At 36.9% G+C, this 26,473-nt stretch overlaps 1 protein-coding gene across 1 annotated transcript in view; it reads right to left on the reverse strand.

Annotated features, from left to right (window-relative positions):
- The window catches only part of ACER1 (alkaline ceramidase 1), a 197,879-nt gene extending 175,253 nt beyond the window's left edge, over positions 1–22,626 (reverse strand). The window contains exon 1 of the mRNA XM_044055405.1: positions 22,445–22,626. Coding sequence (XP_043911340.1) covers positions 22,445–22,537 — 93 coding nt within the window. The 5' untranslated portion in view covers positions 22,538–22,626. The remainder of the gene's footprint in view (positions 1–22,444) is intronic.
- Positions 22,627–26,473: the final 3,847 nt, after the last annotated feature.

Consider the following 26,473-nt stretch of genomic DNA (forward strand, 5'->3'; position numbering starts at 1 on the left):
GCAGGGAAGCTGCTCAATGTTAGTCACTGCCACTGATGAACAGAGAGACCCTCCTTCAGCCCAAGCAAAAATGGCCTCACAGAAACTTTCAAACAGTTCAGGAACAGCAAGCCTGTAACTGAACTTTTTTAACTCTCAGAAAAGTGGGAAAAAAGCAAGATTTTTTTTTTGTTTTTGTTTTTTACAGAGATAGCAGAGGTTCACAAGTAATATCAAGTTATAACAGTGCAGTAAATGACCCCACACAAGAGTGCTAGGTCAAGGACAGAAAATATGCAAGTTTTAAGAAAAAAACGATTTAAAATTAAGTGCAAACAGGAAATTCAGCAAACAGCTTTTGGTTGTGCTCTAAATACAGCTACTAATACAGAAATCAAGTTTAACAAGCCAGAAAATGCTCAAGCTAGGCAGCTATGCAGAAAAACTTAGCAAATAAACAGAGAAAAATACTTAAAATCTCAAAAGTGGCTCCCTTCTTCTCTCAGCGTTTTTTCCTCTTGGAGGGTGCTTCACCAACACCCAACAAGCCCGAAAAGACGCTCAAACCACGAGGCAACTAGGTTTTAAGAGAGGAAGATGAAGGAGTTATGGAAATGACCCCTAGTGGCCAATAAAACTACAGTTTCAAGTCAGTAACCACCTCTACGGGGGGCAGGGAAGCTGCTCAATGTTAGTCACTGCCACTGATGAACAGAGAGACCCTCCTTCAGCCCAAGCAAAAATGGCCTCACAGAAACTTTCAAACAGTTCAGGAACAGCAAGCCTGTAACTGAACTTTTTTTACTCTCAGAAAAGTGGGCAAAAAGCAAGATTTTTTTTTGTTTTGTTTTTTACAGAGATAGCAGAGGTTCACAAGTAATATCAAGTTATAACAGTGCAGTAAATGACCCCACACAAGAGTGTTAGGTCAAGGACAGAAAATATGCAAGTTTTAAGAAAAAAACGATTTAAAATTAAGTGCAAACAGGAAATTCAGCAAACAGCTTTTGGTTGTGCTCTAAATACAGCTACTAATACAGAAATCAAGTTTAACAAGCCAGAAAATGCTCAAGCTAGGCAGCTATGCAGAAAAACTTAGCAAATAAACAGAGAAAAAATACTTAAAATCTCAACAGTGGCTCCCTTCTTCTCTCAGCGTTTTTTCCTCTTGGAGGGTGCTTCACCAACAGTCAACAAGCCTGAAAAGATGCTAAAACCACGAGGCAACTAGGTTTTAAGAGAGGAAGATGAAGGAGTTATGGAAATGACCCCTAGTGGCCAATAAAACTACGGTTTCAAGTCAGTAACCACCTCTACGGGGGGGCAGGGAAGCTGCTCAATGTTAGTCACTGCCACTGATGAACATTGAGACCCTCCTTCAGCCCAAGCAAAAATGGCCTCACAGAAACTTTCAAACAGTTCAGGAACAGCAAGCCTGTAACTGAACTTTTTTAACTCTCAGAAAAGTGGGAAAAAAGCAAGATTTTTTTTGTTTTTGTTTTTTTACAGAGATAGCAGAGGTTCACAAGTAATATCAAGTTATAACAGTGCAGTAAATGACCCCACACAAGAGTGCTAGGTCAAGGACAGAAAATATGCAAGTTTTAAGAAAAAAACGATTTAAAATTAAGTGCAAACAGGAAATTCAGCAAACAGCTTTTGGTTGTGCTCTAAATACAGCTACTAATACAGAAATCAAGTTTAACAAGCCAGAAAATGCTCAAGCTAGGCAGCTATGCAGAAAAACTTAGCAAATAAACAGAGAAAAATACTTAAAATCTCAAAAGTGGCTCCCTTCTTCTCTCAGCGTTTTTTCCTCTTGGAGGGTGCTTCACCAACAGCCAACAAGCCTGAAAAGACGCTCAAACCACGAGGCAACTAGGTTTTAAGAGAGGAAGATGAAGGAGTTATGGAAATGACCCCTAGTGGCCAATAAAACTACAGTTTCAAGTCAGTAACCACCTCTACGGGGCAGGGAAGCTGCTCAATGTTAGTCACTGCCACTGATGAACAGAGAGACCCTCCTTCAGCCCAAGCAAAAATGGCCTCACAGAAACTTTCAAACAGTTCAGGAACAGCAAGCCTGTAACTGAACTTTTTTAACTCTCAGAAAAGTGGGAAAAACAAGATTTTTTTTTTGTTTGTTTTTTACAGAGATAGCAGAGGTTCACAAGTAATATCAAGTTATAACAGTGCAGTAAATGACCCCACACAAGAGTGCTAGGTCAAGGACAGAAAATATGCAAGTTTTAAGAAAAAAAACGATTTAAAATTAAGTGCAAACAGGAAATTCAGCAAACATCTCGGATCATATATTATCATGCAGGTACTCTCCAGCTAGGCTGGCTGCCTTTAAAGGGAAAACAGTATAATAGAATATGCTTTTTGAGTTATCTTTGTGTGTAATAGGGATACTGCCCCTACCTTTTTTCCTTCTTCTTTCTATCTTCATGCTTAATTTTAAGAAATATAGACACTGCAATGTAAAAAGTGAAGAAAGGAAAAATTGATATTCTTTGTCTTGGTGAAACGAAAACCAAATTCAGAAATTGCAACACAGCTTGGCAAAACACGTGCAGAAAATTTTTAATAGACAAAATAAAGGCTTTAAAAATTGGTAAGTGCATTCACGTCTATAACCTATGCTTCTTCAGACCATGGTTACTTTGTATCGAATTGAATATAAATTTCTACAATGTAGCTTGTTTTACCCATGGTCTGAAAAAGCATGTTACAGACGTGAAGGTGCTTACCAATTTTTAAAGTATTTTTAAAGCTTTTACTTTAACTATTAAAAAAATTTTCTACACGTTTTACCAAGCCGTGTTGCAGTTTCCCTCACTGGTTTTCATTTCACCTGGTTTCTCTGTGAAGGGCGATTGCTTATTCAATCAGTGGTGTTTTTGATTCCAATATTCTTTCTTACTTTTGCATACGGGAAATAATTGCCTTGATTTAATAGTAAGTGGAAGCAAATAAATACAACACTGAATATAATGAAAAGATTTCCTCTAGCCATACATTTTCACAGAACAATGTGGAAGGCTTATAGTGGAGGCAGTTGTGTATCTGGTTCTCAGATATCTATGGAGACAATCTGCTAAGGGAGCAATAAAAACAGAATACTTCTTTGTTTCAGTGGCTAGGAGAGAATGCTTTCTGAAAGCATTCAAAGTGTTTTCTACATCTGGGAAAGGAATAAAGTTAAGACAAAAACAGACAGCATTCAGTAGAAGTAGAAGCACAGGCTGTGGCATGCATCTTAGCAGAGATAACTTTCATTATATGTTAGTTCAAGCCTGTGAGTGTTGCTGTCAATCTGGGACAATTGTTCATATTAGGAGAGTTACATTTCATTAATTGAAGCTATGTATAGTTTTGTGTGCTGGTATTAAGTTAATAAATTCTGGGGATGTTATGGAGGTGTGTTTTTTTGAAGGTTTTCATTTAATCAAAAAGTCTTGAAAGATGTGACATATGTTCAAATACATATGACAAGAAATAACTGTATAAAATATCAACCTGTCAAACATTAGTGTATGCATGTAACACAGAAGCTGAAACTAGACATTTAAAAAAAAGCTGTTATGCATAACAGGTGGGAATAATAAATTATTATCATAATGACACTTTCCATATTATCTTTAAATGTTAATGGTCTCACAAAAAAGAAAGAGCAGTGAAGTATATTAAAAATGCAGTGCGCAAATAGTTATGCTACAGGAGACACGTCTGGAAAGAACTGAGCATGTGAACTTGATAAAGAAAGGATTTCAGGATGGTTATTCAGCAGAATATCTGGGACAAAGAAAAATGGGAGTACTTATATTTCTTACTACAGGACCTGTAATAGTACAGAAGAGGGAAAAAAAGATAATAATACTAGATTTTAGTACTAAGGGGCTAATGGCGAAGGAGGAGGATTACGCTGGCTTATATTTGTATTCCACTTAAACTGCTACAATGCAGCTTAAGAAAATTCTGAGAAAATAATCAGCTTTTGGCAGGCAATATTACTCATAGGTGTGGACTAGAACTTGATTTGCAGTAGTGAAGATGAATCTGGGGGGGGGGGCTTAGAAGGGAAAAATATAACAAAACAGTGCAGATTGTTGAAGAAATTTATGAAAATATTTGGTATGGAAGATGTGAATTCAGTAGTAGGAGTTCAGAGAGAATTTACATATTATTCCGCAAGGTACAAAAAGTGGGCTAGGCTAGACAGAAGTTAAAATTCATAGGAACGTGCATTTAATTGAAAGTTTTGATAAACATCCAATAACTATTTCAGATCAATCGCCAATAATAACTAAAATAAAAATGCAGGGTAATGAAATAAAAGTGAGATGCTGGCGCTTTCCCACTTATCTGATAAAAAGAGAGGAATTTAAGGAATGGGTAGTGGAAATTATTTGGGAATTATTAGAGACCATAGACATTTCCTCTAAAAATATGGCTATCGAGTGGAATAAAAATAAAGTGTAGTTTAAAAATAGAGTAGAAATAAAAGGAAAAGAAATATGGTTAAGAAGTAACAAGAATTATTTAGAGGGACTGAAAAAGGTTAAAGTATTGCAGAATAGGAGGAATCTCACCAAACAAGATGAGGCAGAATTGCAGAATGCTAAAGAGAAAATAAGGGACTACCTCGACAAAATGCATGAGTATAGAAGGGTCGCTGTTAAGCAACTGTTTTTGATCATAACTTCAGAGCACAAAAACATTTAGTACAACAGCACAAGCAACAGAAAGTAGAAAGGGTTATTGCCAAGTTTAGGAGGTAATAATAAGGAAAATAACCAGAGATCCTGTAGAGGTATTAGAAATATTTCAGAAATTTTATGAAAATCTGTATAAAGCAGGGAAATGTGGAAATCAAGAATGAATACAAATGGAAATGTTTATGGAAGAATAAGATATGCCGAGGTTACAGGTAGATGAGGTTCAATTACTAACCCTTAGGATAGGAGGAGATGAGACAAAAATGGTGATGTATAACAAATCTACAGGAAAGTCCCCAGGAATAGAATGTATTCCTGTGGAAGTTTGTAAGCTAGGAGGAAAGAAAGTGACAAATATCTGGAAGGTTTCGTTATCAGTATTTTAAAAGGAGGAGAAGCACCAACTTTTTTGAAGAAAGCAGTGATAGCTCTAATACCTAAACATGGTAAAGACCCATCAGATCCAGCTTCACATAGGCCTATTTCAATTCTATAAACGCGAACAGACAGAGATCCACTCTCACAAAGGTGCCAAACACTTTAATAAACTTTGGATAAGCACTTTCGTCTTGTGTGCAAGACTTCATCAGATAACACAAACAATGCAACTCATTTCTTTTATACCCAGAAAAAGACATGTAACTCATACATTGGTTTAAAATGTACAAATAAATACACCCATGTGCTTAACAGAGGTATGAATTTTCATTAGCTACTAAGATTTTTGCTCACTTGTCTACAATTTTGTTTCTTTCTAAAGCCTTAAGTTTTAACACTGCTGTAATAGCGGTAATCTCATTGATGCCTGGCCACTTATGCGCCCTTAACAAAATCTGCTGAGAGAAGGGTTAAACTTGTGGTGATGATGTCATGATTTTTCACTTAATGTTTTATCCAATAACGCAGAAGTATGCATTATTTAAACTTTGTATGTTTTTATTCATTTGTCTGATGAAGTTTATATTTTAATAAACAAAAGTGCTCACAAGGATTTTTTACAATTAAAACTTTCTAATTTTATATTCAAGACTTTTTCGTTTGCTGTGTGGTTTTCAGGCATGTATCTCTACCTATTCATTCTTCAGAAGTCTGATTTATTTGTTCGTTTAGTTTGACATATAATGTTTGCAGCTGAAAATACATCAGTATGGTTTGTTTTCATTTATATAAATGTATGATTGACTATGTCATACGTGATAATTTAATAAAGATGTTTATTGTTAAAAAAATATTTCAGGCCTCGTACAAAAATAATCTCATGACTTTATAAGCCACCTTTTACTGACCTGTCTCTTTACAGATCATGTGGTTAGTATGTGGTAAGAGAAGCTCATGTCATGCTCAAACCACTTATATTCTTGAACTTGTGGCGATTGCATATCCGGATGTCCAGATGTCACTGATCTTGGCAGGCATACACATTTGACTCAGATGCATTCCTGTTTTTAATGCAGGTGGATGAATACATAATGCTGAGTTATGTTTACGTGTGTGTGTGTCATATTAGGAATGGAAAATAGATCTATTCACTTAGCAGTATCCATTTATTAGGTTAATGATATTGTTACTACTCAACTCTTTGAAAGAAAAAATTACCGAGTAGCAGGCTACAAAGGACCCACAGAGGAAACACAGGAACATCTTTTCTCAAATGTGAAACAACTAAATGGTTCTGGAAACTGATTGGAGAACGAATAGATACTAAAGATATTGAAAAAGTCCCATGAGACATAATGGCAAACTGATAACTGGTAGTTAATGGAAGAGATTTAGGATATTTGTTGCTGAGTATCTGAGAAATGTTAAATTGAATAATATGGAATAGTTTTATATAACAAAACTCTGGAAGAGTGAATAAAGGGTGAAGAGCACACAGGCGTATGTTTTGTGATGGAAAATGAAGGGGTAATGGAAGGAGTTGATGAGAAAAGGTGGAGTAATTTACTTTTTTTTACTTTCTATTTGCTGGACAAGAAATGTTGATCTATAGAAGTGATTAATTTTTTCATGTGATTCTCTCTGGCCTTATGTTTTTTATGAAAATGTAAAAGTTTGTGATTTACTTTTTTATGCTACTGGACAATTCCAGCATTTACACTAATTGTGTCTGTTTTCTGCTAATTATTGTAAAGCTGCAATCTTTGAAGATCACTTTGATGGGGTGCTTATCATTGTCCCAAATGTGCAGTGGTTCCAGATTTGATTAAATAAGTAGCAATGTGTTGTGACAAACATTTCCCAATAGTGGATAAAAACTTTCTGATTTCAGTTATGTAGCATGGTTCTGTTTATGTTTATATAATGAAATGTACATTTTTTTAAATTCCCATTCTTCTTTGGATAAGTGGCATGCCATGGGATACTTACAACCCACTTAAACTACAACCAACTCATGCAGATGGAATTCTTTCTGTAAAGGCATAGCTTAACTTCACATTTTGTCATGCTGTATGCGCTAATTCTTTTTTGACTGAGAAAATGGATGGCATCCAATGCAGCTGAAGAGCATAGACCTGTTTTTAATTTTTGTACATTAATGTCTTACACTCCTCTGTGCGATTTTGATAGCACTATGAATTTTATTGTCACAGTGAAATATTGGGTTTGTTATGTATGTAGAGCAAAGTGTAGGTTAGGATTCAATCAGATCTTATGTTTCATTGCATAGGTATAATTTCTGTCCAGTGAGGAGGTGTTTTATAAAAAATAGATTATATTAAGCATGAGTCATATCCGCAAAGAAAGAGGTAGATATACCATGCCAGTACAAATAAATTATGGTTACATGCAAGCTAATAAATCCAGTTTCAAAACACATCAGAAATGTCTTTAATTGCACAGCCTTCAGAAAAGCTTTATGCACCTTTCTTTCTCAATAAGCACTGTGTAGATGGCATTAGCTAATTTCCTAAACAATAACAGCCATCTCCTACAAACACATATCATCCCAATTACATACATACACATGTGAACGCTTGTACACACACACACACACACACACACACACGCACACGCACACACACACACACACACACACACACACACACACACACACACACACACGCGCGCGCGCACGCGCACACAAACACACACACACTTAACCAAAACAGACATTCATCTACATATACTAGTCTTCCCCACCATGTTAGTCAGTCAGTTAAATGTTAATAACAGTGTAATAATGAAATAAAGACATTAGCAAGGTCAGTGGCACAACAGGTAGCACACTAGCTTTTAGTGCAGAAGGCTGTGGGTTCTATTCCCACACCAAGTAGATGGATTGCTGACACTACAGTGCTGCATAATGGGGGTGCTACACTCCTGAGTGTGTCATCCTTTGTATGAGATGCTAAGCCAAGACCCCATCTGCCTGAGTTGGTTGCAGCTTTGGTGGATGCAAAAGATCCCATAGCACCTTTTCAAAAAGAATAGAAGGAGTTTCTCGATCTCCTGGCCAAAGAAGTAGCTTAGCCATTTAGAGCCCATGGCAAGACCCTGATTGGGCACCCCAGCCTACACAACAAATTTTTTTGTACAGGGCTGAGAAAAAAAAAAACACCTTGACTACAAAATTCCACAAAAACATAAGAGACCAAGAGGCTCACAAGGAAGTCCAAACAGGAGGTTTTATAAAAAGCTTAATGCATTTTCAGAGTTAATCATTTAAGTGCACTCCACGGGTCCTTTTCTGACATGACCTGAGACAGAGGCAGAATAAATATGACATTTACATTAGATATGGTATAGACTGACTAAATGCAAAAGATAATATTTGTAAGCATTTATAAACAGCGGTAAGTATTATAGAGTATGGAACAATAACTGAAGTCAGGTATTCTGGGATAACATAGCAATTATTAGAATTAGAATTATTAGAATCATGTATAGTATTAAGTATTGAATGATATTAGCCAAGCTGGGAAGAAATAAACAGTGAAAGGCAGCAAAATAGTAGAAAAAATCAAATGGGTTGCAAAAATAGGACAGGATGATGAAAAGAGGGATCAGGAAAAAGAAGACTAACTATTGTCATAGGTACCTTGAATCATGTTAGTCAGATGATTTTTTTATGCTGTTTGGCAGATTGGTACATATGTCCAGTCCTTATATGAAATGTGCATCTTCAGTAGTAGAAAGAGTGAAATGAAGCTTTCTGAGGAAGTCTGCTAATGAGGAGATAAAAGTCAATACGCAGATGTTTATAAAGCACAAAACAGAGCAAAGGGGTGTTTCACTCAGTAACTTGTAATATGTTGCCAGAATTGAGAAGAACCCAAAAGTATGTTTGGATGCCAGCTAAATTAACAAATCTGAAAGTTTTAGTTAGGGACTTCAAAGGACTGTAAATATAGTTTTTCTCTTCTTCTTCTTCATCTTCATCCCATAATACTCCTCCTTTAATGCCTCACTTACTTCATGTGTCAACAGTGCTTAACAGGCTGTATCAGTTTTCTACTTTCTTTACTTTTTCGGCTTTTGTGGCACCATTCAGATACAACAAAAAGTATGTCTTTATTTATAAGCTCCTTAGGGGCTGTCATAATAGCACATAGCCATACCTAATAGGCTCTTTATTTCTTTAGCATTATTGAGGTGTCATGTCACAAATAGCTTTTACATTTAGTGGATCAAGTAGCATAATTTTTTGCTTAAGAAAACAGGATACAAGTTGTAATATATTCTTGTTAGTTACACATTTCTCTGTTCAGTGTTAATCCTTTCTCTTTCAGTTTGCTTAATACTTTCCAAAGGTTCCACCAGGTTCTTTCCCATTATTTCCTTAATTCTATAGTGTCATCAATGTAACTTCTAGAACTTCAGATTTCTTACAGAACCCAATGTATTACATGTTGAAAAGTCTTAGCTGCTTAGCTAATGATAGTTATTATTAATTTGTATCTCATCACACCTATATTGGTGGAGAACATTATAATGTTTCTACTGTTTAGGTAAATCGGGAGATGGAGGTAGCGATCGTAAGTGTAACTGGCTATACAACCTTGCTTCCCTCAGCTCACACATGATGTCACCTACAAGTGGTGTGAGGTGTCTTCTCTAAACATAGCTCTGTTAGCAATATAATGCTGATTCATATTATCACCTGTCCAAGATTCTAAGGTTTACGGACAGTAGGCATTTGGGGATGGCTTAGTACCCTCTCAGTAATGCTCATAATTTCTTACTTCTTAGGCTCTTCTACATTTGTTCTCAGATGAAAAGGTATCACATCGAGCCATGCTTCTGGGTTTACCTTTAGAGCTTTATTCAGTTTAATATGATATTTTTTTCAGATTTATTCCATCAAATACAAGTATTTACTTATTCAATAGGTTATTGTTAGAAAAATATATAATAGTAATATGCTTAGTGCACTCGAGGTTTAAAAGGGTTAATACATTTATTCTGTTCACACTGCATGAATCTGCACAGCTATTAGAAACTTAACAAGAGACATTTCATTTCTGCTAATGTCATGAAACTTAACAAAGCGATATTGCTTATGCCATGAGAAAATATGCAGCTGCTAGAAGCTTTGATAAAGAAAACAATAGATGCTTGAAAGTATAAACCATAGTCAGCATTACCTGTACCAAAGCTAGAAATGTACCTTGAATCTAAACAAAATGTAACACATGTATTAGAACTATACAATTGAAGAATTGAAAAGTTAAGGTGGGCTAAAATAAGCCCAAGGCCAGGTTGTTTTCCTCAAAATGTTTTTGCAAGACAGCAAATAATCCGACCAAGTCAGCAATAAGTCTGGTAACATTTTCTGTGAAACATACAGAAAGCTGTGTCCAACTACTTCAGCAATAGAAAAGTAACATTTTCTGTGTGACATGAAGAGAACTGTATAAGAATAACATACTGATCATCAAAGAGCCAGACAAATCCTGTACCTACATGCTTTGTCTCCTTGCTGCAAGTAATAAAGGGTGCCTTGCTTGAACCTAATGTGCATTGGTCTTTGAAGTTTTTCCTTTTACAGTTATCAAGTATATTTCCTCTATTTCTGTTTCTTTTTATACTAATAAATACTTGCATTATTAGCCAGGAGACTTGCTATGAAGTAATTCAGGAGAATCTAAGTCATTCTAGCACATATAAAATGGACAATGCCCGTTTATCTTTCATCCTTGCAATCCAAACAGGAAAGATTTTAATGACTTGTATGCATATAATTTGATGTTCACTTTCTGCAGTTTGGGTTTTCTGTTTAACTTACTATATTTGCATAATGATGATTATGAGTGCATTTAGATTTTGCTTACCTTGTTTGCATAATGATGGTCATGAGTCTATCAGCACTTTACTTTCTTGATTTAATTTTTCAGCACCTTACTTGCTTGATTTAATTTTTCACCACTATTTCTGCTCTCATTGAAATGTTCATAATCATACAATATGTAATCAAGTATATTCTTCTTTGTTACTACCTACATCATGTTGCTCATATAGATTTTCTTTGACATATTCTCTAGGTAGAATTTTTTTCTCATACTGTCATACCTCCTCTCCTTTATATTGTATATTTTCATTTCTTTTATTAATGTTTCTGCAAAGTGGTTCTGTTTCTTGCAGAAGGCATCTATCTTACCCTTTAGTGGACATAAAATTTGGTATGGGTATTTGCCACCACAATAACTAGACTCTTCTGCATATCTTTCTGTATTTGGTACTGTCCATCGCAATTTATAGTTCTAATTTGTAACATTCTCATTGCCTGTTGTAGTCACATACCTTTCATCTTTAGTCTCATTTACTTGTATATTTTTTTCAAAATATTTTTGTTTTGCATAGTCAGATTTGTTTTAGTGTTACAGGCCTCTAGCCCTCTATCTTCTTTGCTTCATTTCAGAATGAACCTCACAAAGTGAAGAACCTTCTCCAAAGTCATACTCCTCTGGGTTGAGCATGTTTGTGCTGTTTGGAATCTGATCATCAAAACTACATCAGAGGACTCACATTTCTTTCTTAAGCCTCTCACTCTAGTATAGGATTGGGTATGTGTGTGGATTCATTATCCTTCTCTGCTCCACTTTTAAATTTATAACTTTCAATTTACAGATTCTTTTTGGGTTGAACATGACTGTTTTGGTTTATCAATTATATCTATGAATGTATCTTTTTATTATATCTACCTTATTATTCTTTTTCTGACATATTTTCACATGCTTAAAAGTCTTTGCTTTCTGCCATGTGTAGGAGGATGCTTTTAGACCTTCATTGTTAGTAATGTTTAGTGTCATGGCATCATTATTAAATCTTATAAACCATCTGTTTCATTATGGCAATATGTTTTGTGTGTCATAATTTGTGTCAGTATAGTTGGAGGCTTTCTTTACATTTACTTTCTGTCTTTTTATGTTTATAACCTCTACTTTCTTATTGCAACTTCATAACTTGCCATTTGAATTTACTGAAGTATCATTTAACTTTTGATGTATTGTTAGTCGTTTAGAACAGGCTGTCTTTTTCATACAGGAAAACTGAAATTTTGCTTTTAAAATATTAAAATGAATGTTTTTTGCTGAATCAAACTTTTTCAGGGCAATACATTGTTTTTCTCCCTGCTTCAGTGGCCAAAAAGCTCCATTCTGTCTGTTGCCCAAAATAATCCATTTGTAAATAACAGGTGAGCAGCAGACAACAGAGCTGTCACCTATTTGAGATCAGAAAATTTAGCAAGTTTAAAGTCATATCTCCTTTGCACATGTATATAATCACTCCAGAGTTCCTAGGGAAATGGGCGATAGTAAGAATGTGTCACTAGGTCCATAGGTGATGTACCTTCTCAAGACTGCCCCTTGAGGATCTCCAGTCTCCATTATTGATTTTAAGGAATGAATAAGCACTTGGTCGTGCACCCTAAGGTGAGCCAGCAAAACAGCATTACTCATCCCTTCTTCCATACCAGCTTTATCAGGTGCCCAAACCTCTATTCAAATTTGGGTTGTCTGAGTTGTAGTCACGGTTTTATCCCTGTATCCAAACACAGCTGCTTTTTTACTTTTAAACCATTAATCTTTTCACTAGCTTATGTGCTCTTATGTTTGGGGAGATACAAAAGAAATAAAATTCCAGTTTATTGTAAAAGGCTGGTATGGCAAACAATGGTATTGTAAGATATTGTTGCATACTCTATGGATACTACATGAGATTCTTAAGAGATTCATTTAAGATTGTCTTAAGAGACATTTACTTAAGAAGATAAGTAGTTGTCATACCAACAGCATTGCTTCAAAAAACAGAATGGCAGTTTACAAACCCTTTATCTTGGAACCCAGTGTAGTATTCTACTACAGAACAAAACAATGCTATCTGGACCAGTATTAAACAGCTAAACAATAAAGTCTATTGCCAATAGATAGTCACATAAGGAGGTCTACTAATTATTCATGACATCTACTTCCTGCACTTTCTTCCTGGTTGCTTCAGTAGAATCAACAAGTAGGCAGCATCTGCAGTGTCAACAATTTGAAATTCTCCAATGCAGTCCAAGAGAAGGCAATCTCTGCTCAAGGTACTTGTACATACTCACACACTAATCCAACTGAATTATTCAGTCTAATTATGGGAATAAAATTAATTTATTAATTTAACCAATTTTTTTACATGCCAAGAACTGGTTTGCTTAAACACTCACAATCTTTGCCACATTTATTTCATATTACCCACCTCTGTATGTCTTCTTAAGCTTTGTTCTGATCTCCTCATTAAATCCATTTCACATTGTTTACATATCCACATTATAATTTTTTTCTGACCTCTTAACTATCCAGATCTATTTTCTTCATGCCACATCTTTTTGACATTTCTGAATCTCTGTATTTTCTTTCTGCAGATCTTTTTGTAACTTTACTCCATCACTAATAAAAGTCCTCTTTTGTTGATTCTTATATCCTCTTCTGCAGCCTTCAACTTGGATTTGGACACCACCAAGCATATCCTTTTGGCATCCAGGTAGACTGCAACAAAGCTTCATCTAATCCTTCCTTGACTTTGACTAGTTTAGCCATTACCTTCATTTATTATTCTTCATAGGATGGCTCCAGAATATCTAAGGAAGTCCAACTGCTACTTCATCTCATGCAAACAAAGTGAATAACCTCCCATGTTGGAAATTCATTGGCACTTCACCACTTGCCTTCTGCTTCTCCAGCACATTGTGATCCATCTGTATGAGAAGTAATAGAATTTCCTTGGAATCCTGGATACATTTTCCATAGTCAGGAAAACATACAACTTTGTGTCTCCATCTGAAAAAGACCACATGACTAGCTCAGCCAGGGTGCCTTCTATGTGGAATCTGCATGTCCTCCCTGTGCTCATGTGGGTTTCCTCCAGGTGCTCTGGTTTCCTCCCACATTTCAAAGACATGCAGTAAGTGGACTGGACTCTCTAAATTGGCCATAGGTGTGAATGTGCATATGAGTGTGTGGTATGGAATAACTACCACAGCAGAGCTAGCCACCTGGTGGTGTAAACCTTGGCTCCTAATGATTGTCACTGTTAAAGTGACACCAAACCCTGTGTGTAGAAATAGGAAAAAAAGGGGTTGTGAATGGATGGCTGGATGGATGGATGGATGGATGGATGGATGGATGGATGGACTAGTGGGTGTAATCAGTTAACAGGAGGGCCCACCGAAGTGCATGGATACCATTTTTTCACAGGGGGTAATACTCCCTTGTGTCATCCACTCCCACCCCTACTACCGATACATATTAACTGCATGGTAACACAGCGGAGAACAACAGGTATTAAGTGAAACTAATCACTCTCCTACTGCCGTAGTTGTGGGACCTAAAGAAAAGTACCAAAACCATATCCAAATGTAAAAATAATCAAATAAATAAAACGGAATACAACTCCACTACAGAATTAAGCAAAATACTATGACTGTCCATAGTATTAAACAAACCATACAATAAAAGCTTCCTTCAACAGGATGGGCATTCATTTAAAAATTATGTAACAAGGCTTGAAATAACAGTTTATAATGACATGAACTATTAACTTAAAATGAAGTGAGTGTTCTGGTTTTCTCCCACATCTTAAACTAATGCATGCTGCAGGTAAAATGATAATTCTCTATATTACCTGTAGATGCGCATGAAAATTTTATGTATATGTGTGTATGCGTGTGTGTACTTGTGTGAGCATATGTGCATGTGTCATTTTCATCTTTATATGTGTATGTGACTGCATGTGTATGTATATATGTATATATGGGTCTAGATGATAACATTGCTTTTTTAGAAAGTCAAATGTCATATGGTCGAAAGGAAATGTTTGACTTTCCGAAAAGTTGAAAACAACCTAACAGCAGAAATCTAGTTTTTGCAGGGGAGCAAGCTCCCCGCACCTTCCATGCAAATTATATATACCAATTCCAAGATCACACTACAATGGGGAAAAGGGTAAAGTCCATGATCCTCATGTACCATGATTTACATACAATTGCTTTGACTTTTTGAAAAGTCAAACATGTGGTCTTGTCCATATGAAGTTCAACTTTCTGAAGAGGTGATTATCTGAAAGGGACCCATATGTATATATGCCATTTGTGTCTACATTTGTGTGTGTGTGTGTGTGTGTGTGTGTGTGTGTGTGTGTGTGTGTGTGTGTGTGTGTGTGTGTGTGTATGTGTGTGTGCGTGTGTGTGCGCGTGTGTGTTTGTGTAGTGTGTGCACCCAGCAGTACAATGGCATCCCATCTCATATTAGTTTCTCTTCTTTTTCCAAACAGAGTGCCAGGATGGGCTGCAGCTCCCTAATGATCCTGTACCGGATAAAGGGGTATATGAGAAAATTAACAAAAATAAGAAAATGGGACATTAAAATTTACTGGAAAATAAATGAATGAATATAACATTATAAAGTTAGGAAATGGGACATAAAAAATGAGTGAAAATGAATGAATGCATACAATATTATAAATTAAGGAAATGGTACATTAACATTTATTGAAAAATAAATGAATGAATGAGTGAATGAGTGAGTATGACACAATAAAGTAAAGAAATGGTACAGTAACATTTACTGAAAAATAAATGAACATGGGTTGAACTTGGGTAGGCTTGTGAGTGCCCTGGGGCCATTAGCGTAGTGACCTCATATGATCCTAAGTCAGTCTGCCTGCTTACACTGCTTGCAGGACTCTGATGATTAAAACATTAAGAAACAAACAGGTGGCACAGAGCTTTTTATAATTAGTAGATACACCTTAGGAAAATAAGGTAATAGCATGTGCAGTATTTCATAACCCTTGATTTACAAGTGTCTCTGGGCTCGTGTTGTAATTGCAGGATTATATAGTAAGGAAATAATACATTAACATTGACTGGAAAATGAATGAATGAATGAATAAATTAAAATTTATAACATTATAAAATAAATAAATGGGACAATAACATTGTATGTATATGTGCAAAAAAAGTAATGCCATATGTCTTGTATGTGTACTGATTGAACTCTACATTTACCTACAAAATGAAGTCTACAGGACTGCAATTGGTCACCATAACAAAATCAGTTTCTCTCAGCATTTAAGCAGATTGAACTCTACATTTACCTACAAAATGGAGTCTACAGGACTGCAATTGGTCACCATAACAAAATCAGTTTCTCTCAGCATTTAAGCAGATTGAACTCTACATTTACCTACAAAACGGAGTCTACAGGACTGCAATTGGTCACCATAACAAAATCAGTTTCTCTCAGCATTTTCACCATAACAAAATCAGTTTCTCTCAGCATTTAAGCAGAGTAGGTTGCACACAAAAAGCATTTGTTAAGCTTTCACTTACAGTGCTGTTTAATTAAGCAGGTCACCATTTTGGTCAGCCATAGGGCTCTTTTTTCTACTTGAGTGTTTGCCTCCTCCCCCTGTAACTTAAGTAAACTGACTCTTACATTAAGAGCTATAATACTTACCTTATAGCTTTAAGACACCTTAGGAAACCTTGTAAACTGCAATAAGTTTCTTCATTGTATGGATCTTTTACTGTTTTTTGTGTAACTGAATGACCTGCTGCTAAATTCTGATTCTGCACAGACTGCTCTATTTTTTTGCAGAGGCTCTATAAGTAGCTGGTGACTTTACTGAGTTTTTGTGGTAATATTTGTGTTTAAACTGAACCTGTACCTAGAGAAAGTGTATAATTAGAGCTCCTACTTGCTGCATGTGTTTTTAATGTTTAAATTGCACACACACATTGAAGAAGTGCTTTTATGACCTGAATAACTTGGACTAGCTATACCCAAAGTGCTTTTACTGGCAATTGTCCAGTTGTACAATTGTGAACAATTGATTTAGTTTTTCTGGTATATCTTTAAAATATGGCAAGTGTTTATTTACTGCATTGCTCTCTTGTTTAGGTTTCTTAGCTATAAATCTTTGTTCATTCTGAAGTGTGCTACTTTACCCCCCCACCCTCAAACTTTTCTGAATGTATTATTATAAAATAACTGCCTGTTACTGCCTTCATGCTTACCCTAGCATCTCTGCTTTTCTCTTTTCTTAGTTGAACTCTACATTTACCTACAAAACGGAGTCTACAGGACTGCAATTGGTCACCATAACAAAATCAGTTTCTCTCAGCATTTAAGCAGAGTAGGTTGCACACAAAAAGCATTTGTTAAGCTTTCACTTACAGTGCTGTGTAATTAAGCAGGTCACCATTTTGGTCAGCCATAAGGCTCTTTTTTCTACTTGAGTGTTTGCCTCCTTCCGCTGTAACTTAAGTAAGCTGACTCTTACATTAAGAGCTGTAATACTTAACTTATAGCTTTAGGATACCTTAGGAAACCTTGTAAACTACGCTCGGGCTCTCTTCGTTCCCCTCCCTGCCCCCAATTTCCTCCCGCCCCCAGTACATCTAAATTTAAAGTACTATAGCCACTCCCCCACTTTCTAGATCCTATCTGCTTTCATTTGGGATAATTCCTCCCACCCCCATTTGTCTACCTACATTTTAATAGCACCTATTAGCTTTCATCTGGCATTCTCCCATCCCCCTTCCAGTACCTTTACCTCACCACTCTATCTTCTGGTGTTGCATCACCAGGTAAAACAGTTCCCTAACTCACTAGCTGAATCACAAATAATGATATATTCCTCTTTACTATTCCTCTTGTTCGCACCATACCTCTTTACCTTGTAAGAAAACCAGTTTCTCTCAGGATTTCAGGTCCCGAAGGGCCATACTATCACCCCAGCTGTAAATCCTCCCACCTTCAATCATACTTACAGTACCAGGTCCTATCCAACATCTTGTTCAGTCTGTCAACATCTCAACCCCAGGCACATTAGCTCTAGATCCAAACACTACCACAAACTAATAAACAAATTCCTGAAGTTCATCACCAAGTATAGACTTAACTTAATACTTGGTGGTGATATTCACCCCAACCCTGGCCCACCCACTTCAGATACACATACCCCCTCTACTTGCAGTCTAAGCTACAAACCTACAATTAATAGGTGAACTAACTCTCTCCTAGCCTATCATCTCAAAATTAGAAGCATTAATAACAAGGTACATGAATTGCATGCACTTCTGGATGTCCACTCCCCTGAGATTCTCTGTTTATCTCAAACCTGGTTAAAACCTAACACTACAGACAATGAAGTGTTACCACCTGGGTACAACATACACAGGCTTCCAGGAAGGGGGGGTGGGGTAGCTGTACTCTATAAATCTGAGCTGAATGTCACCATAGATGTAATACAACCTCCTCAGATTAATAACTCAGAGATTCTTGCCACCAAATTGCAACGTAATAAAAATAAATGCATTAATATAATCTGTATGTACATTCCCCCAGGTAACAATATATCTACACTTGAAGATATCCTGCACTGGCTATCATGTCACTACCCCCAAGAAACCCTACTACTTGGAGACTTTAACATAGACTGGGGCACCTGTTCCTCAGAATCCCCAACCACCCATATTAACCTGCATGCATTTACACAAATCATATCCACTCCTACCAGGATAGGTAAACCCAACCAAAAAGAAAGCATACTTAACTGGGTACTCATAAATAGTCACCCCCAACTGTACACCTCTGGTACCCTCCCTGATGGCCTAAGCAATCACCTTCTCACATATGTAATTAAGCACAAAGCCATTAATTCCCAACAACCCTTACTCAGAAAGGTTAGAAACAATAATAACTTTGACCCTGCCAAATTCCAACAAGAACTAAACTCATGTAATTGGTCTATTCTAAAACATCTCCCCTTAGAGGAAGCAGTAACATACTTTAACAACAAATTCCTTGAGATCCTTGATTTGCATGCACCTGTTCGTTCAAAGAGAACAAAGGCAAAAGCTGCGCCATGGCTTTCTAAAGAGTCTAAACTCAAAATTACCCTTAGAAACAAAGCATGGGCTTTATGGTGTTCTTCTAAAGACCCCCAAGATCACATTAAACACAGGCAATCCAGGAACAAAACTAAAAAATCCATTTTACAAGACAAAAAACAATACTACTGTAATTTACAGACAGTAAATCAAAATAACCCTCAGAAGTTTTGGGCAGGTTTAAATAATCTACTACATCCTGGACAAACTTCAACCCCAGTCCCTGCTGCTACTATTGATAAAACCCCTGAAGATGTTTCTGACAGTTTTAACCGATTCTTTACTGAGACAATTCAAGTCCTAGCTAGCCAACTACCTCCTAGCTCCCCTGGTCCTGAAAGTACCACCCCTAGAAACCTACTTGCATTCAGCTTCAAACCAGTCTCCACTTCACTTATCCATACCTTGATCAAAAAATTAAAACCCACTACACTTTCTGCTGATCAACTCCCTGCCGAGTACCTACAAAAATTAGCTGATGCTATTGCTTACCCCATCTCAATACTAGTCAATCGAACCATAGTAGACGCTAAAATTCCCACCATCTGGAAAATATCCTATGTAATCCCACTTCACAAAGGAGGCAGCTCTACTGAATTGTCCAGTTATAGGCCAATAGCTATACTCTCTCCACTTGCAAAGATTATGTATTCATAGACAACTCATGGACCACCTAATCCAGAATCACCTTATGGCAGACACTCAGCATGGCTTCCGTCCTCATCACAGCACTACTTCAGCCCTCCTAGCCTTTACCAACACCATAAACCATAATTGCAACAATAATTATATATCTTCAGCCTTCTTGTTGGATCTTTCCAAGGCATTCAATATAGTTGATCACCAACTTTTAATCCACACCCTGCAAACATTCTGTCTAGATACTAGAGACCTTCAATGGTTTCAATCCTACCTGCATGGTTGACAGCAGGCTGTCCTCTGGCAGAACAAACTCTCTAATCTTCTACCTAACACCCTTGGAGTACCACAAGGCTCTATACTAGGGCCCTTGCTGTTCTCCAGCTTCATTAATGACCTTTATACTGTCATCCCAAAAGTCAGCTGTATCCAATTTGCTGATGACTCTACTCTGATTTGCTCGGCCGCATCTCCAATAAAGTTATGATCAGCTACCCAGACCACCTTTAATATAATAGAAAACTGGCTTTCTGAACGTCGTCTGATCCTAAATCCCCAAAAAACTAAAATGCTGTTATTTTCACCAACATGTAGGTCTGCCGCTTTCACCTTTACCATAAATTCAGATGATGGCACAATAATGTCCCCTGACCCCTCTACAAAACTATTAGGTGTCAGCATAGATAATAATCTAAAATTCGACCTACATGTTAACCAAACTATCAAAACCATCAATAAAAAACTAGGGTCACTTTACAAAATAAAAGCCTTCCTAACCCCTCCAGCTAAAATTACCATAGCTCACTCTAACCTTCTTTCAACCCTTCTGTATGCATCCCCTGTACTCTCGAATTTAAACAAGACTGTCCTTAACAAACTCTCAATTTGCTACAACCACATTGCCAGGTTTGCCACTGGGCTGCCTTTTTGGACACATCATTGCATCAATCTAAATCAGCTTGGTTGGCTTGAACTACCCAGCCTAATCCAGTATAACCAACTGGTTATGGCCTATAAAATCCTGTATAATCTGGACAATACTCCTGCACTTAAAAATATTATCAACCCCTATAACAATCCTAGACCGCTTCGATCCTCTAACAAACTACTAATTCAGACTAGCAAAATTAATAACACAGCTGGTGACTCTTTCTTTGCAAACTCTGTAAGTAGATCCTGGAACTCTCTTCCAGCTGATATTACCTTACTTTCCACCTTTGGTCAATTTAAAACTATACTCAGACAACATTTGTCACTTAGCTGGCTATGTCAATGTATCAAGCCTGGCTAACTCTCTCCAGAATGTGTAAAAATCTGTTAACCAGTTTACTGTGTAATTTAATGTAATCCTGATTTACGCTCGGGATTAACTCTAACCTGTGGAACTTGTTTAACTTGCTTACTTATGTAATCACTGTAAATAGTCTGTCTGAAATATGTAATGCTGGTATTGTGTAATGCTGTATCTGCTTACCCTTGGAGCTTTTCTCCAGGGCCTCCGCTGAAAATGGACATGCATCCAGTTGGACTATCCCGGTCAACAAATGTAAAATAAAAAATAAAAATAAAATAAAAATGTGCAAGACCCTTATTATTAATATAGCCATTCTCTCAATCCCTTAAGAAAGTCACCCGCATTGACCATGCATTCTCCATATCATGTTCACCTTCCATAAGACTGCTTCATCTACCTCAGAAAGATAGCAGTGCAACACAAAATGATATTAATGCTGTAAATTCAGTCGACTGCTTTCTGATAAACTCCTTGTTTCTTTTACTCATGTCAGTCATTTTTTATATGATTGTAATCACCTGGGCTCTGCCTGAAATTTGTCTACTCAGATCAGTGTACTGCCTCAATGATCAAACTTAAATAAATAATTTCCTTACAACTTATTTTCCATTGAACTATGTTAACAGGTCAGAGGCAGTTAGGAGTTAAGTATCACATTAGTATATGAACTTTGGGAATGATTATAAAATAAGGTGAGTGAAATTCAAGTCAGATTTTTTGAGGTTAAGGGTGCTGGAGAAGACATGCCACAAAACCTAAATATGCTATGAATGCAAGTTTCTCCAACCAATGGTGCTACTACTGGGTCACTGGTGTGCCCTGATAGTTAAGTTCCTCTGCACTTCAGTTATTATACAGATGCAGTGTGTAGGCAGTGTCTGTGTGACACTGTTAATTGTCATTGGTCAAATTACTGACAGAGTATACTAACTCTCCTCATTTGCTGATGCACTCATTTGGAACTAAAGGTTAATTAGAATGTTTTAATATCTATACATTTATGGATATGAACGTGTATGGAAATCACATTCAAGTACCTAGGTGGGAACTAGGGAAGCAGCACCATTGCATGATCTGTGATATACTACTGAAGCTCCTATGACTGGCATTGACCAAAATGATATATGTTCCATTTTGTGTCAATGACCTGCATCAGCTCAACATGTACAGATCTGAGGAGCAGAAATATTCAGTACATGAGCAGTTACACCATGCAGACAATGCATATATAAAAGCAATAATCTTCTAGAAAACGATAATTTGGGGCTGCTAACAATGATTTACAGAACATTCATACCACATACACTCACATCATATGTATACACACACACACACACACACACACACACACACACACACACACACACACACACATTCTCTTTTATGAATAAATATAAGCAGGCAAACCAAATGATGGCTTTGCCCTAAACTCACCGTGTTGTAAAACTCAGCTATTTTTTCCGTCATCTTGTAGTTGTCCTCACACCAGTCCACTTCTGAGCTCTGATAGCCAAACACACTTGCCATTTCTGGGGTTTTGCAAAAAAAAAAAAAAAACAAAGTAGTTATCAGGACTCTGATGAATGAAACCTTAAGAAACAAACAGGTGACACAGAGCTTTTTATCATTGCTAGACAAACCCTAGGAAAATAAGGTAATAGCATGTGTAGCATTTTATATCCCCTTGATTTACAAGTCTCTTTGGGCGTGTGCTGTAATTGCTTGAATCATCTCATTTCAGAAAAATCCAGCTACAGAGGTAACTAGAACATCCTGTACTGTGATTTCATAATACTTAGCAGTGAATATAACAGTCGTAGCACTGGTCCCTCAATAAATACCTAGGCAGACTAAATGTGAGACTAGCTTTCTACTCTAATGAAGCAGTAAAGCATAAAGTGACATATGTTGTCCACTGATGTTAATGGACAGGGAGAAAGTTGTAAACTGCATGTATCTGCTACATGAAATACTCCAACCAGGAACAAAGATGTCCCATAACGTGATATGCAGCTAGCATGTATGGCTGCATTCCAAAAATATTTTCTGTGACAGTTTAAAAAAGCACAACTTAAAATGCATAGATAACATCTTTTCAAGTGAGTAAACAAGTGTAGTGCTTCTTCTGAAGGCAAACTCATTGACCAAACAAGTTCCAGAAAGTTTTTTTACTTCATTATAATAAAGTCTATTTTAAATTTAGGTAGGTAATTATTTTGTTATCCAGTTATTTCTAGGAGCAACATAAAACATTTGCTTGTAGCTTTCAGTCTTTAATACCCCCCTTCCTTCTCTATCCTTCAGTGCATTTCTACGCTGGGAGATACCATCTAGATCTATAACAACTTGGAGAAGGTGGCCCTTCAGTGTTTCTACACTGGGAGATACCATCTAGATCTACAACAACTTGGAGAAGGTGGCCCTTCAGTGTTTCTACACTGGGAGATACCATCTAGATCTATAACAACTTGGAGAAGGTGGCCCTTCAGTGTTTCTAGACTGGGAGATACCATCTAGATCTACAACAACTTGGAGAAGGTGGCCCTTCAGTGTTTCTACACTGGGAGATACCATCTAGATCTATAACAACTTGGAGAAGGTGGCCCTTCAGTGTTTCTACACTGGGAGATACCATCTAGATCTACAACAACTTGGAGAAGGTGGCCCTTCAGTGTTTCTACACTGGGAGATACCATCTAGATCTATAACAACTTGGAGAAGGTGGCCCTTCAGTGTTTCTACACTGGGAGATACCATCTAGATCTACAACAACTTGGAGAAGGTGGCCCTTCAGTGTTTCTACACTGGGAGATACCATCTAGATCTACAACAACTTGGAGAAGGTGGCCCTTCAGTGTTTCTACACTGGGAGATACCATCTAGATCTACAACAACTTGGAGAAGGTGGCAGGATACACAGCTGTTGTTCATGGACGAAACCGACTAGGTGATAACTAATATAATTTCACCACAACAGATACAATACAATACAATACAATAGCCAAAGCATGATTAGGGTACAGGAAGTTAACATTTTTGTTATAGAAATGGAGACATTTAGAAATCATTGGGCAAGACATATCTCTATATTCTGTCTCCTACAGATTGATGAGAGGCAATATATGCCTGGCCTAAAAGGTATCCTCAGTACCATCTCTGATGGATGTTTTGCACATCTGCAAAACAAACAGCATCAGAACCACTGTATCCAAGGATTTAAGTAAATAAGACATGTTGGCGAGACAGATAAATGTCTCAGGGGATCCCCATGTTCTGGAACAGGATTCCCATCCATGTGAAAGAGAGTCCACCCCAACACTATTTAAGAATAACCTTGACCAATGGATGGGAACTTGGAAATTCACCCCAGGTCTGGCTGCCATGTCTCTGATAGACAGAGGCAGACAGTAAAGCCCAAACTAATATACACTCTACTCCACATAACCTCTACAAACTTCGTAACTAACATACCACCTCCTAATAAATGAGCATGATACATATGACACAATTGGGTTGGATAGCATGGCTAGGCCATGGTGGTTGTTAGCCTAGTATATACCTATGAACCTATTACAAAGGCAGAAGAAAAGGATATAAACATTTTGTAACAGAAAGAATGATATATGTATGCAACAAGCTTCTAGCAAAAATGGTGCATATAAACAGTGTATAGTGCTTATTTATTTTATTTATTTATTTCATACACTCCAGAGTGGATGGAATTGCCACAGTGGAAACCTAGCAGTAAACAGGATCTGGAACGCTTCCAACCTTGTAATAAGCTGAAGAGGTCATTACAGACAGGAACCTTATAACTTGAAATATATATATATATATATATATACAGATTATGAAAACATATAAGGACATTATGACCAACCTAGTCTGAATGTTATTTAGTGAATAAGCTGCAGGTTACGATTACTTATTTAACAACTTACCCAATACCCATTCCTGCCTCCCAGTCATTGAATAATATATATTATTATACCTATATATTACTAGTGTCTACCCTGAACTGCCCATCGTGAGCCATCTCACTGTGTTGTTTACATATCCTTTTGCAGAAGAAAGGATAATTGGTCCAATCCCAGTGTTCTTTACCAGGCTATCCCTCCTAGTGGTCAACAAACAGTCAGCAGATGTCACATATCAGTGATACTCAATGAATGACCCCAGTGAATATTATCCACATTTTTTTGTGTAGTAACCTTTTATTAATAATATTAAAGAGGAAGGGATTTGATTATATTTCACTGGAGAGGTGGAAACATAGATTTGGGAGATTTGCATTCTAATTCTTCTGATTTCTGCTCATGGCATAAGGCTAAAACCTGTAACTCTGACAGTTTTCATGGTCTTCAGCAAACTGAAGCTTTTGCACCTTTGTGCATGACCTAACATTACTATATACTCATCTCTTGTGCACTGTTAATGTCCTGACATCCTTCTGATGAACCGTAAGTGAGTGCTTCTGGTACAAAAATACAAAAGCTTTTAAACATGAACAAAAACCTGGCAAACCGAACAGTGGTAAAATAACATTCTGTTTATTCAATACTAACATGGAAAGTATATACTTCTAGAACTATTTTTCATCAGGTATTAAATTAGTTACTTTATTTTATTTATTTTTTATTTATTTAACATTTGTTTACATTTACTAATATTTCCATTTCACTAAAGTTTTCAGTGTTGTTGACTAACGGACCTTTTTCTTAAATCACCTGATCAGGATGCATCAGCATCATTATTTCGCGTCAGCTTTTTGACATTTTTAATTCTTAAACACACCCATATAGACAATGTAGCACTGAGACTACAGGATCTGTACACATCACTACATTCCCAATGGCAGTAATTCCTCTATACTGCTTACCTTAATACTGACGACGTGGCAATAACTGAAATGTAAAGTCACATTCATATGTGCTTTGCTGTTATGCCTTCTGACACTGTTACTGGTACTGATCATGTTTTTGTTTTTCCTAACATGCCCCAGGACACAATTACATGATCTTTTATTTGCCTTTCTATGCAACAAACTCAACATACCAATTACATGGCAAGTCAGTCTGACTGATCATTTTGAGACTGTGTCGACTGGCCTGTGGAGCTCCTAATTAGTTGGAAAGTTATATGCAGTGATAGGTTCTACAAATAGCTTTCTGTATGGCTGCCTTGCTACCTCTACTTTGCCTTGAATTGTGTACCTCTCAAACAGTCCTGTCCCCAGACATACAGTAGCAGAAGACCTCAGTCTGGTCTTATCCTACTTGCAGCAGATATGGCCTCAAGCACTTGCAGGTACTTTTAGTATGGAATTTGTCCTTGACTGAAGGCTCCGGTTTCAGGCTAGTTTATACCATTGTATGGTAGAAACCATTGTAAATATTGTAACTACCTTACAGTAGCCACCTCTGTACTGTAATGCAGTTTTTCTATGTAAGAAGCAGTTTTTCT

The sequence above is a fragment of the Protopterus annectens genome, chromosome 13.part0 (genome assembly GCF_019279795.1).
Source record: "Protopterus annectens isolate FY-2018-M chromosome 13.part0, PAN1.0, whole genome shotgun sequence".
In the NCBI taxonomy this organism is placed as follows: Eukaryota; Metazoa; Chordata; order Ceratodontiformes; family Protopteridae; genus Protopterus; species Protopterus annectens.